The following is a 12,937-nucleotide window of genomic DNA, read 5'->3' as shown; positions in this document are numbered from 1 at the left end:
CCCGGTGGGGGCCCGCGCCCCGTCCTTCCCGGCCGGCTGCGGCCAGGGGTGCTCGCCGGCTCGGTGGGTGGAGAGCTGCTCGCTGCTCTGGGTGGGCAGAGGGTTGGGATGGGGTCGCGTTCCTCTTGCTGTACGTCTGGCGCCCGTTCTTGTGGCATCTCGTTCTTGCGGGGACCTGTGTTTGATACCACGGGCAGTTCTGGAGTATGTGTTTTCCCAGTGCTTTCCGCTGTGGAAACGGAGTCAAGGTACATGGTTACTTTTAATACTTACAATTCTTGTTAATTCTCTTTTTTGTAGACGTTCATTTGCATGTTTCCTACTTCTGATATGTTTCGTGATTCAACTCTTTCTCATTTCTTTCTTAAACATAATTTTATGATTGGCTACTGTATTTCATTTTTCTAAAGCACTCCAGTCCTTGGAACTTCACAACTGAGCGAGTTGCCTCCTTGTTTCCCCAGGCCCCTTGGGGATGCCTGTTGACTTGCTGCATGTCCACCTTTAGCACCCTTGTTCTGAGGTCATGGAGAGACTCTTGAGCTTCTGAAGTCGTGCTTTCGTTGAACAAAGTGGTGCTTTATTGTCAGATAAAGACTCTCAAGGAGGATAAAGGGAGAGAATTATGAAATAAGCAAGAGATAGAGAAGTCCCTTTTTGGGAAACAGGAACAAGTTTTACATGTTTGTTGTATGTGTTAGTGCTTTTTTGCATATTTGAAAGACTCCTTCCAAGCAGTAATATAGGTGTGAGCTTGTTGTTTATCTTGTATTTAGACATTTAGTTGAAGATAAAACTGCTGGAGTGCTTTGCATCTTTCTGTACTTCAGTTGTCTTTAATAATCATATAATTAAAACCGTTTATTGTGCTTTCAGGTTGCAGGTATTGATACAATACTGTGTTGCTCTTAAGTTAAAATACTTGATGAATGCAGAATGATGCTAGAATGATACTGTACAGTGGTTGGAAAACTAATTTCTGTAACAGCCTCCAAAATAATGTTGCATAGTACCATTTTTTCATATTTTCTTTTTCTGTTTAATCAAGTTGTGTATTCCATCATTATTGATATACTTCTCACTTATCTCTTAGGTTTACAAAAGATACTGCCAGGTTCAAGGATGAATTAGATATTATGAAGTTCATTTGCAAAGATTTTTGGACAACTGTATTCAAAAAACAAATAGATAACCTAAGGACTAATCATCAGGTACTAATGCTGTAGAATAAGATTTAACTTACAAAATCAGTAACAGTTTTAAGTTACTAGCACATTCTTTGTTTTTCTTGGTCAAAAGAAGAAACCGGTTTAAGAAGGTTTAAGTACCTGATAAGAAACCCAAAAGGTTCTTTAATTGTTTTGTTTAAAAAGCATGTTTTTAAGGTTCATGGTGGCATGTAGCCTCAGAAGACAATTTAATAATTGCTTGTGATGTCTTTATTGTTTGAAAAGACTAAATACTTTGAATTTCATATGTGCTGTTGTAGAGTTAGAAACTGACAGGACAGTAACAGTTACAGTTGAATAACACTTAAATAGGAACTTTTTAATGTATCTCCCAATACATTTTAGTAGAAAACCAGTGTGAGAAAGTGATATTGCTGTCTTAACATCTACTTAAATAGAATGGTTACTTTGAAGTAATTTTTTTATTTTGAAAAATTGACAGTTTTCAGCAGTTGACACACTTAGTTGTACCCTACTGAACATGCTTGTATGAGAGACAGCTGAAAGAAAAACTTGCCAAATTTGCATGTTGGTGATATTAATGGAATCATAGAATGGTTTGGGTTGGAAGGGACCTTTCAAGGTCAGCTGGTCCAGCCCCCCTGCAGTGAGCAGGGACATCCTCAACTAGATGAGATTGCTCAGAGCCTCGTCCAACCTGACCTTGAATGTTTCTAGGGATGGGGCTTCTACCACTTCTCTGGGCAACCTTTGCCAGTGTTTCACCACCCTCACTGTAAAAAATTTCTTTCTCACATCTAGTCTAAATCTCCCCTCTTTTAGTTTAAAGCCATTAACTTTTTTCCTATTGCTACAGGCCCTGCTAAAAAGTCTGCCCCCACCTTTCTTATGGGCCTCCTTCAAGTATTGAAAGGCTGCAGTAAGGTCTCCCCAGAGCTTTCTCTTCTCCAGGCTGAGTGACCCCAACTGTCTCAGCCTTTCTTCATAGGAGAGGTGCTCCAGCCCTCTAATTTTTGTGGCCCTCATTGCATTGTATCTACAACAGCCACATTTCTTAAAGCAAGACCAAAATAACTTAAGGAGTCATTTTACTAGAGTAAAAAAATCTTTTTCCTTCTGAATTACTTGTTTTTTTTATGGCCATTTTCTTATTGTATCAAAGTAGGAACAAGAGAATTTGTACAAGGATTGTGCCAAATAAAATAGGTTTTATTTTTCAGTGAGCTGTTTATCAAGTAATAACTTTAACAGATAATAATTACCTTAGAAATCTGTTTTTTAATTCAAAGAGTGCTGCAGTATTGAGCTTAGGTCTCAATTGTATATGCAGCCTTAATTTAATTTCAAGGGTTATGAACTTCCAAAATAGCACAGTCATTAGCAAATAAATTAAAATGACAGGTGTAGATTAAGCTATACTGTGTTCATACTTAGTTTATTAAAATGCATATTGTGGCACAAAATTGTAATGTAGAAAAAAACTAGACTTTCAATTTGATCATCTGCTGGGTCTTGTTGCCTGTGCCACTATTAGAGAAGATAATTCTCACTGAGTCAGAGAATAAGAATAGTGAATTGCATACCAAGTGAAGATTTAAGATTTGAATGTAAAAACTGATATATTAAAATTCTGATAGATTAACAAAGACCTTCTAACATGGAACTATTGTTTCTGAGCCCTGGAAACCCTCTTTCAAGAGGAATGTAAATAAACTTTTTTTTTTTTAGGGTTAACTGATCGTATTTTTATCTGGGGGTTTTTGTTGTAAACTCACAGTTAAGTATCTTTTGTTTTGATGTTTCATATAAGTAATACAGTTTAAACTTAAATCACACATGCTTTAATCTAAAATGTAATTTTCAACCTGAGAACATTTATATTGTATCTGCAAATTAAATCCTTGCACATAAAATGTTGATTACATGTTCCTGCATATTCAACTAACCCCCCCCCCTTTTTTTTCCTTTTTTTTCAACAGGGTATTTATGTCCTTCAAGACAATAAATTTCGTCTCTTGACACAAATGTCTGCAGGAAAGCAGTATTTGGAACATGCACCAAAGGTACTCGTTAGTTTTATCCTTGGGATCTACCAGTTTGATTTGAATTATCTTGATTGATTAATAATAACTTTAAATTTTGTAATTGAATGGATACGAACTCTTCAAAAGGACAGCTTAAAGTTTAATCTCCAAAACCTATTTGGAAGATGCTATTTGTTACCTAGAACAAGCTTCTGAGATTATATGAACATTCAGAAAAATCTTCTACCAATTAAAAATAGTTCTGAGAGTAGATGCTAAATTAGGGTAGTATTTTAGGTAAGTTAAATCTATGCCTCTGCAGAACCTCTAGTAAAGCACTTTGGTTCAGGTGGACGTAAGAAATGGGGTATTCAATTCAATTTTATACTTTCTTAATTCTTGATCTTCTTAGTCATCACAGTTGTGGGCTGCTGTCCTTGGGGGTTTTTTTGGTGTTGGGTGAGCTGTTTCTTCTAAATATCTGCAGGGGCTTGCATTCTGAGATGTGGCCTGTGCAAGAATGCTCTCTTGGACTCTTTCTTCTCTGACTTTAATGCTAGTTGCTAATTTCAGCCAAGTCTTGGGAATAATTGTTTTAAAGTTAAGTTCCTACATGTTTAATGGAAAAAGAAACAAGTGACTTGAGATAGTGCCTCTAGCAAGAGAAATCTGTATTGTGAGCTCCACTGTACCAAATATTGGAGCTTTCATCTGTTAAAGACATGATGAAGTCTCTTAAGCACGGTAACAAAACCTCCATAGTTTTATATTGTCCAAGTGTTAAGTCTTGTTCTTGAGTACTTAGTTTCAATCTTTAGCAAGGAGCTTCACCCTTGATGCTTGCTTAAATTACAACTTTTTATTTAGTATTTAGCATTTACCTGTGGATTAATCAGAGGAGGACTATCAAATTTGGGAATAAAGAGTATTGTAACAGCTGAAGTTTCATCAATGCCTGCATGTAAGTAGTTCTTGGAGTATTCAATTATTAGCTCACTTGGTAACTTTCCTTACTGACTTCATCTCTGTATAAGCATTTATCAGGGTGGGATTAGTTTGAAGCTGCTGGGCCATAGGAGTCAGTATGAACTTCAGGATATGGCTTGTCACTAAATGCTTTAGTGTTCAGAAAATACAGAGGGTGAACCTCCATGATGCTGAGTGGAAAGCAAAATGAAAAAATAGTATTTACATTTGGAAGCATGAAATCCATAAGGATGTACGTCCAGAAGGCTGTTTGAACAAGTGAAGATAAAACCAATCAGATACATGGTCTCCCTCTCTCTCCAGAAGTCATTAAGAAAGTTAATAAGTGAAGTCTGTTGTAACTATTCAAGCTGCTTAAGGTGGATTTAAAAATTTCCACAGACTTTGCACAAATTTTAAATTTAGCTTACAAAACTATTGTGCTGTGGGACATGGCTAGACTTAAAGGAAAAAAAGGAAAGAAAAAGCTGTTCAGCTGGAGTTAAATTAAATGCTAAATTTAAATAATGGCTAGATTGTTCACAATTAAACCATAAGATTGAAATGTTCCTTACTATTTCTTTTAACAAACTAACAAAAGAAAATATTTAGGTGGAAAAATAACTCATAACAATGAAACTTTGATCTGACTTCGCTTTTTCTTTCCAGGTAAATTTCAGGTGATGATACAGAAGATGTAGAGCACATTCAAATCTGGGTATCTACCTTAAAAATCCTTTGTGTGTGGATTCAGTATCTTGGTTCAGCTTTGTATGTAGCTTGTAAATTTTAGCAGTGTGCAGCACAATTCCAAAATATATAATAAATGTTCATCAAAATAACTTAACTCTATCCTTGTATCTTGGTATGAAATCTATTCTATACCAAGCTATTAATGTCCACCTGGTAAGAACTGCCTACTCCAAAATTTTCAGCAAAATATTTCAATTGCCAGAACAGCACATATGGAAGACCAGAGGCACGTTTTGAGAAGAGTAAAAGCCTGTCCAAGACTAAATTGCACTAAGAAACTAATGTGTTTCATGTCACCTAACACGAACGCCCATTTGCCACCTTTCCCTATTCACTCTGACCTGTGAGGCAGCAATTGTTTGTATTCTGAGGAAGCCACTAGCACGTGAACCAACAGCCTTCATTAACCATGTGCAGTGGAGGGTTAGTTCCTTTGTAGGAATGATGCATGGCAGTAAAAAAGAACTTACTTCTATATAGTTTAACATTTTTTCCTATCTCCCTAAAAATAGCAGCTGTTTTTTGTGTCAGAATAAATTTACAGCTAAGGTCATCTATACTGGCCAAAGAAGAAAATTTCTTTCAGCTTGCTGTCCATAAACTCAATATTAACGTAATTGTTTTTAATTGCTAGCTACAACTCCCTTCTGTAATGAGTGTGTGCAGGAAGATGATTAGGCCTGCAAGAAGCTATAAAGACATCAGCAAGACTCTTGAGGACATTCGGGTTTGCTAGATACTACTTGTTACAAGATTTGCATAACAATACGTATTTTGCTGTAGGTAAGCATGAAAACATCTTGTTAAAACTTTTAATGAATTTTGCTGTAAGACTTTCTGTTGGCAGGTTGAGGCATTATACTTTCAAATGAATCACCGTAGGAACTTAACGGTGTTTATTCAGAAGTGTGAGAATGCTTTGTGATAGTGATTCGGTTTCTACTTTGAGACCAGTGAATAACAGGCTAACTAGAAAAGCTAACATGTTAAAATAGCACCTTTGATTGTTGTAACCACTTTTTGTGTTGGGAAACCTGTGTGTTGTCCAGTTGCGTGCTGGACAAGAACAGTGGAAGCTGTTCTTCCTCAAGCTCTAGGGAAGGTCTGTTTGTAATAGATGAAGCCTTTTCTAGTCAGCTGTTACAAGCTGGTAAGCTGTAGATTATATATGTGATAACCAGGGGTTTATTATACTTGAGCTTAAGATGTGACCAAATTCTGATCTTTTCAGGTACTGTGAATGCTAGTTCAGATTAGTTGTAGCTGAGTAACTTGACAGTTCTAGGAAACATCTCGTGTAGAACTCAAACCAGCAGAATGCTGTCCCACTGTTTATAGAACTAGCAAAGATGAAAGTAACTACAGTAGTATGGTACGTGTTTGACTGACAACACTGGGTTCTTATACTGGTAGTTTATATGAAGACTGTGGTTATTGTTCACCTTTATAACTCAGATTTGTTTGAAATTGTAGGGATAGAGAATCACCTAACTAATGTTCTTGCATTTCCTGGGTTCTTCATTTGCCAACTCATCCTGCTTTGAACATGTTGAAAATGTTACTAATGAGACTAGAAATAACTTGCGCTCTATGTCTAATAGATGGACATTTCAATGCCATCACATTTTAGGGATCTGCAGTGTGGTAGACATTCAGTATCATCATATATAGAATCATTGTTATTTGCATCTCCAGAATTAAAACTCTAGTTGTTACTGTAATTCACTTTGATTTTTTTCACTTGACAGTTAAGACTGTGATTCCAGATGCAAAAGTGCAAATCATTGAAAGACATATTAAAGATTTATCAATAACTGGTAGTGGTTAAAGATTATTTTTAATAGGGAGGGGAGGGACTTAAATTCTGCAATATACAGAAAGCAGATGTCAGTTAATACTGTGTATCAAGTTGCTGCTATCAGCAGAATTAATTGTTCCTTTAACATGGATTTTCAGTTGTTGAAGATAATTAGAAGCAGAAGTTATTCATGTACCAAGCAGATGTTGATACTCTTGGTGAAGCACTCTGCATTAGCTATATAAATAGGCGAGCTAATGTATTTGTCAAGATACCATGCAGAAAATAAATGTGTTCTGTTTAACAAATGCTTCTATTAAAAGCATTGAATACAGTTGTATAACTTTCACTGGTTTCTGCAAGTGTTTACTAAGAGGAAGTAGCAATGGTTATGTTTTACTAAAATGTTTCAGTAACTTACTGGCTATCCTTGAACTGCTTAGCAATGCTTAAGCTCAGGAACCAGAGCTTCAGTCCTAGTTTACACAACTAGGTAATTAAAACTTTGTTATTTGAATCCACTCAAGGTAGATAGCTAGATTTCTATAGTAAGGCTGCTGTTACACAGTATGAAGAATAGAACAGCCACAATGCTTAAGAACATTTCTGAAAATACTTCAGTTTTATTAAAAAAGCCCTCAATACATGTGTGTTAGATAAAGAGCAATAATCTATAATGTAACCTCAGACTTCACCTAATAGCAGTGTCCACAGGATTACTCAGATGGTAGAAATTTCAAACCAAGAATGTAGTTTGCAGAGACAGTAGCTTGAGAGATGATGCCAGACACTTCATTGACCATTTTACAATGGTGGTGATGATGATATCAGAGACATTTACAATCTCATTCTAAAGCTCAGCTTAAATTAATATAAGTTATTCACAGCTGTCCCAAATGCATTATCGTGAGGGTGTTCTGAAGGAGCTGTATAGCACTTCAGGTCTGAACAGTGCAGTGTCTTGCTGTTAACTCTGATAACGCTGCTTGTACTATGGCAACACAAAATTCTCAAAACAGTCTAGGAAGGCTCATCAGCCAAGTCACGTTGATCGAAGTACCTAGTGGAGAGAAGTGGAACATGGTTAGAAACCTCTAAGGCAACATAGTCCTTACTTTGCTCTGAGTTGCTAGACCCCTTGCTTTCTCAATCTGTCAGTGTTTCTATCTTAATTATAGCTTTGCAGTTCAGGGGGCTCAGCTGAGGAAACCAATAAACCTACTTTACTCTTGGGTATATCTTAAGTCCTTTTAGATCAGTATATTTGCTACATAGGCCCAGGGTACTTTAATTGACTTCTACTTAAATAAAAATCCAGTTTAGGACAAGAGTAATCACACATTATTCAGGACATACTTTATTGGTTTTTATATGTAAGTTGCATTACCTGCTAACTAAGCAGATTAGCAAGTTCAGAGCTGATATTTGTTCTTCATTCTTGTTCTCCTGAAAGGGAAATAAGTATTAGAACAGTTCTTTGGTTACCTGTGTCAAATAGAAAAGCTGTTGCATGCCATGTTATGTGCTTGTAGTCTTCCCTTCGTTCTCAAGCAAACTTAGGACATGACAAATTACTACCAAGACTTCAAGAACTGAAAAATCATCTTAATAATCTGTTAAGTTCAGCAAGTCCTTAGCACAATGTTATTAAATTTTACCTCTAGTACTCTGACTTCTGAGCATCGTCTTGCCAGCTGTCGAATAAGGGAGTGAGCTTCAGGTAGCAAAGGTTTTTCAAGGCATGCCAACAGTGCATAAAGCCATCTACCCTGAGTGGATTCAAATAACAAAGTTTTAATTATGAGCATTTCCTTGAAGTTTCATGCAGTTCTTGTTATGTAGAGCAGGCCTGGAGCATGAGTCTCAAAACAAAATTGCATTTATGTGCTACTGCCAGAACTGAAAAGCTTGAAAGCCAAAACAGACACTACACAGTAGAATTTTGTGCCTCTAGGTAAGTTTCTTGTGAGCAGCAGTACTGGATTTCCTGATATTTTTTTTTCCTAAGGGAAGTATTATTTTAGTAGTATCTGAAGATTATTACTTATTATTATTATTACATTTTAACTTCACAAACTGGAAAAACATTCCTGAAGAATGAATGTATCAAGTCAAGATCTTTGTGGAATTAATTGTTAGATCAACTTTAAGATTTATACCACTGAAAACATCTTTTGCATTTTACTTCACTGAATCCTACTGCATTCTTACAAACATAACTTATGCTACCAGTCTAACATCTTAATTTAATTCCAGGGAACTTTTGTTACAGGAATAAACTAAAAGTCAATGTGCATATTCTTTGGAACATATTGGTTAAAAAGAAAACAGTCCTACAGAAAAGGACAGAACATGAAAGGGACTCAAACAGTGATGTTTACTATTATGGAAGTAATTTTTCATTACTCTCTTGCTTTGTGGTACTGACTGAAATGAGATGCAAGCACCAAGGTCTTTTGTAGATACAATGCCATTACACAGCTAGTCCAGCTACTTATGGCCAAATTCCGTGGTAATGTACCCTGTCAATCAGAATTTCCTACTGGGTTTGATTTGCCACCACAACACAGCCAAGTTTTCTGGTCTGTGCTGCACCTGGAAAGATTAAACATGTCTGCCAGCACACTGCCATGCATCTCCAACTAAAATGGTGGTGTCAGGAAATAGTGTGCAGCACCCTGACAGCTTAAACTGGTCAGAACCAAAGCTGCTGCAGTCTGCATGGTGTCAGGAAATAGTGTGCAGCACCCTGACAGCTTAAACTGGTCAGAACCAAAGCTGCTGCAGTCTGACCCTCCTCCCCAGTGCCAATACTCATCTAACCTTGTGGTTTAAGTTAGTGTGGGGTGCGACAAAAAGGGGAGGGGATTTGGGCAGTACTTGGTAGATCTGTATCTTTTGTGTTTTGTAATTAGCCTTCCAAAAAGTTCTGTGAATACTCATTTTAGTATCTAATGGAAGAAAGCTTTGAAGGTAACTGGATATGATACATGCATCTAGAGAACTCTTTAGAAAGATAAAATAATTTCATAGAAAACTATGAATGATTTATCCCTTGTTTAATGTGTTCATATGCAAGTTAGAATAAATTAAAAATTACCAGCTCTGGAGTAAATTTTTTCTCTCCAAACCAGCTTATCAGGTATTCTAAGACACTGGTTACTGTTGCCTTCAAAAGAGGAAGAGAAAGAGACAAAATACCTGTAGTGTTTTGTTTTGCTGTCCTTCTACCCAAAGCATTATATTATAGAAAAAGCAATGTCATTTAAAAAAAATATAACCAGTATGTATTTCTACTCCACTGTGATACTACACAGTATGTATTTCAGGTTGAAGGTACATGTAAGGGTCAAGTAAGTGTTAAAATCACCAGTTCCTGGAAAGAACTTTATATAAAATGAAGTAATTTTCTGTGTTAACAAAAAGTGATGGCTAAGACAGAAGCATCACACTGGTTGTTTCTGTATAAAGGTGACTAGCGAGAAACGTAGCAGGAAAAGAAAAGTAAGTGTGATTCTTCTAGCCTTGCAATGTATGTCAGAGTTCACAGTCAACTTGAAGGACTGCACTTAGTCAAGCACCTAATGGTGCATTCAGCAAATATTCAAACCCTAAATGTTCTATAGTAAAATTACAAGGACAAAATACTCTTAAAACTAGTCACGGTAAATGTTCACCAATAAAGTTCTTTGTAGCTGAAGGTAAGATAATGATGATGTTTTTGTTGTAAGTGTGCAATGAATAGCAGTTGTAATAAACAGTTGCCTACTGTAGCACAGAAAAATAGGTAAGACTTCTGCAACAGATGGAATATGAGAAATAATGATTTGTGCAATGTCAATATGTGATTCTAAGAGGTAGGCTTACCTGATTCATTCTGCTTACAATACTTAGCAAAGGGGGAAAGCCCACCTGAAAAATATCAAGTTGGAAAATGCACACGTTATCATAAACTTCTTTGTTCTAATTTAGAACATACTAACATTTTAATGTGATGCTGAGACATTTGTAGTGATTTGAAAGTCTGTTCTGATCTTTGAAATCTATTAAAAAACTTCAAGCAAGTTCAATATAAGGTCTAGTCAAATTTGGTATAAAAGAACCTTGCTTTTACTGTTACTTGTTAAAGTTTTGTTTTTTGCAAAATAATGCAGTGAAGGGCGTGTTTGTAGGATCGCAGGTATGAGGAGAGGAGCCTGACAGCACCATCCCACAAAACACGACAACAGACTATGCAGAATGCTTTATGCTCAGTGAGCAACAAAGTAGTGTGCTTTAGCTGACAACAGATGAAGGAACTCTTCCAACTTTTTGATTAAACTGATAGACTTGTTCTCTGCTTCATTCAGTTTCCTCTTAAAAGGGAAGAAAAATGGGTCTTTCTGGGCTCACCAGAGAGCCTGCTTTCTATTTATCACAAAGTGGTAATAGACAATAGGATTGTTTGTGGCAGTTATTCTTGAAAATAGCAGCTGACAATTAGAAGCCCTATACTCACCTTTATGTAATCAATTCCTAGATTTTCAGCATCAGATAGTGTATCTATTTCTGAGTATACTCGTTCACCCAGGCAGAACTTCTTCCAGCCTTCTTCATCCTCCGATTTTGGCTGAAGTAAATAAAAATAAATGAAAACTGTGAAATATTGCTATCTTGCAGAAACTGAAGAAAAGACTCAATAATATTTGTAAGTTGTTGCATTAAACTGTAAAGCAAGACTGAATGACTGATTTAATGACTCGGGAAAAACCCAGCACTGTTATGAATTCTACTCACCATAGTAACGTTGCTGTCCAAATGTTGTGACTGCCAGTGATTTCTGTGCTTGTTCAGGCTCTAATTAAAACAAAACAAAGCCAAATCACAGTTTAACTTTGCAGTTATTTTATCCTAGCTGTAATTGTTCTTCATTATTCTTAAAATGTATAAAAAGCGTATTTTATTATGTTCCATATATCAGTAGAGGCATAACTGGCTAAATATTTCCCATGCTTCTTAGTATAAATGTGAGTAAGTTGCTCAAGCTGGGTTTTTGGAAGTAATGTTAAAGCTGAAGGAATTTTGAAGTCTACTACATAAAGCTGAGGTAGTAAGCTTTAATAGTCTTCTAGACTTTTCTTAAACAAGTTCTTAAACAAGTTTCTTAAACAAGTCTTTTCTTAAACTTTTCTTAACAAGCTTAAAAAAAAAAAAAAGTTTTAGTCCAAAAGCACACATAAAGCCAGGACCCTGTTTCCAACTGTATTGTGTCTGTACCTGTATCAGATGTCTACAGAACTGTTATAAAGAAGGCAAGCGTGCTTTCCTCGTGTACTACTACCTGACAGGGATGCTGTATAAGACACAGTGGCCTGCTTGAGAGTTTCCTGTACAGAGGTGTAAACTTTTTCTAACAATTTTTTCCCCCAATTCAGTTGTTTTTGTAGCAGTAAAAATGACCACTAAAACCACTGTAAGTAATAGTAGCTGATGCACAGTGTTGGAACAAGTGACTTCTGATGCTCTTTTTTTCTCTTAAAAATTTTTTTAGGATGTTCTCATATTTTACAGTGTTAATTCTGGCACAGATGAGAATTGATTTGTGTATAAAAGAAATACCTGTACAGTGAATATGCCTTCAGATGTCAGTTTCCTTAGTTCTACTAAAACCTTAGATTATGCCTAAAATACAGTATGCAATGTGATACCTTGTAGAAATAGGGGCTAGGTCAGTTAATGTTTAGAATGCAGATGCAGTAAGTAGTACAGATCTCCCCCTTCACTTATTTGCCTCCCTGAAACAAATGGGTAAATGAGCTCATGCCAAGTTCAGTGCTACAGCAGCTTCAGTGCAGTTGGTTATACTTCAGTTACTTGAGGTATTCCTACAATGGAGTATCAATGCATTGTAAACATGCCTTCTGCAGTACTGGAGTCATAAATGATCTCTGTCTACATCTTTATTATGTTTTGCATTTCACCCTGTTTGAGCTGTGGATAGAGAGAGAGACTGCTCAATTCTCCTTTTTGTTTGGTTATTTAAGAGCAGGGTGCAAATGCAGTAGGGAAGATTTAAGTCTGTGCTAATACTACAAGCTTACAAATACATTTTACCAAATTAGTATTTCTCCTCATAATGGGTGGCACCACTGTCAACAGCAGCCTAAATGGACAGCATGTTCTACGTACGTGAATCTTCCGGTGGGTTCGAATCCACTTGTTTTTCA

The 12,937-nt window shown here is 36.3% G+C and overlaps 2 protein-coding genes across 2 annotated transcripts in view; one reads left to right on the top strand and one right to left on the bottom strand.

Moving 5' to 3' along the window:
- Positions 1-108: 108 nt before the first annotated feature.
- On the top strand, positions 109-5,027 carry TRAPPC6B (trafficking protein particle complex subunit 6B). The gene is made up of 5 exons (XM_010166165.1): positions 109-248; positions 1,094-1,211; positions 3,170-3,253; positions 4,082-4,175; positions 4,850-5,027. The coding sequence occupies exons 1-5, from the start codon at positions 109-111 to the stop codon at positions 4,879-4,881; spliced, it is 468 nt and encodes a 155-aa protein (XP_010164467.1). The 3' UTR covers positions 4,882-5,027.
- A 2,259-nt stretch (positions 5,028-7,286) lies between these two features.
- GEMIN2 (gem nuclear organelle associated protein 2) overlaps positions 7,287-12,937 on the bottom strand; it is a gene marked incomplete at its 5' end in the record, with an annotated part of 7,390 nt that continues 1,739 nt past the window's right edge. Inside the window, 7 exons of the mRNA XM_010166164.2 lie at positions 7,287-7,791; positions 8,119-8,177; positions 8,390-8,500; positions 9,832-9,900; positions 10,599-10,643; positions 11,230-11,340; positions 11,508-11,567. Of these exons, the coding sequence (XP_010164466.2) occupies positions 7,752-7,791; positions 8,119-8,177; positions 8,390-8,500; positions 9,832-9,900; positions 10,599-10,643; positions 11,230-11,340; positions 11,508-11,567 (495 nt within the window). The remainder of the gene's footprint in view (positions 7,792-8,118; positions 8,178-8,389; positions 8,501-9,831; positions 9,901-10,598; positions 10,644-11,229; positions 11,341-11,507; positions 11,568-12,937) is intronic.

Source organism: Antrostomus carolinensis, unplaced genomic scaffold (assembly GCF_000700745.2).
Source record: "Antrostomus carolinensis isolate BGI_N321 unplaced genomic scaffold, ASM70074v2 scaffold50944, whole genome shotgun sequence".
In the NCBI taxonomy this organism is placed as follows: domain Eukaryota; kingdom Metazoa; phylum Chordata; class Aves; order Caprimulgiformes; family Caprimulgidae; genus Antrostomus; species Antrostomus carolinensis.
The sequence above is the reverse complement of the archived record's forward strand: the minus strand, read 5'-3'. Positions and strand labels throughout refer to the sequence as shown.

Excerpts from the sequence above, each read along its gene's own strand:
- TRAPPC6B (XM_010166165.1), top strand. The coding sequence starts at position 109 with ATGGGGTCGCGTTCCTCTTGCTGTACGTCTGGCGCCCGTTCTTGTGGC. Across the intron at positions 3,254-4,081 it reads ATTTGGAACATGCACCAAAG|TATTTAGCATTTACCTGTGG; the intron begins GTACTCGTTAGT and ends CTTTTTATTTAG. Across the intron at positions 4,176-4,849 it reads AGTTTCATCAATGCCTGCAT|GTAAATTTCAGGTGATGATA; the intron begins GTAAGTAGTTCT and ends TTTTCTTTCCAG.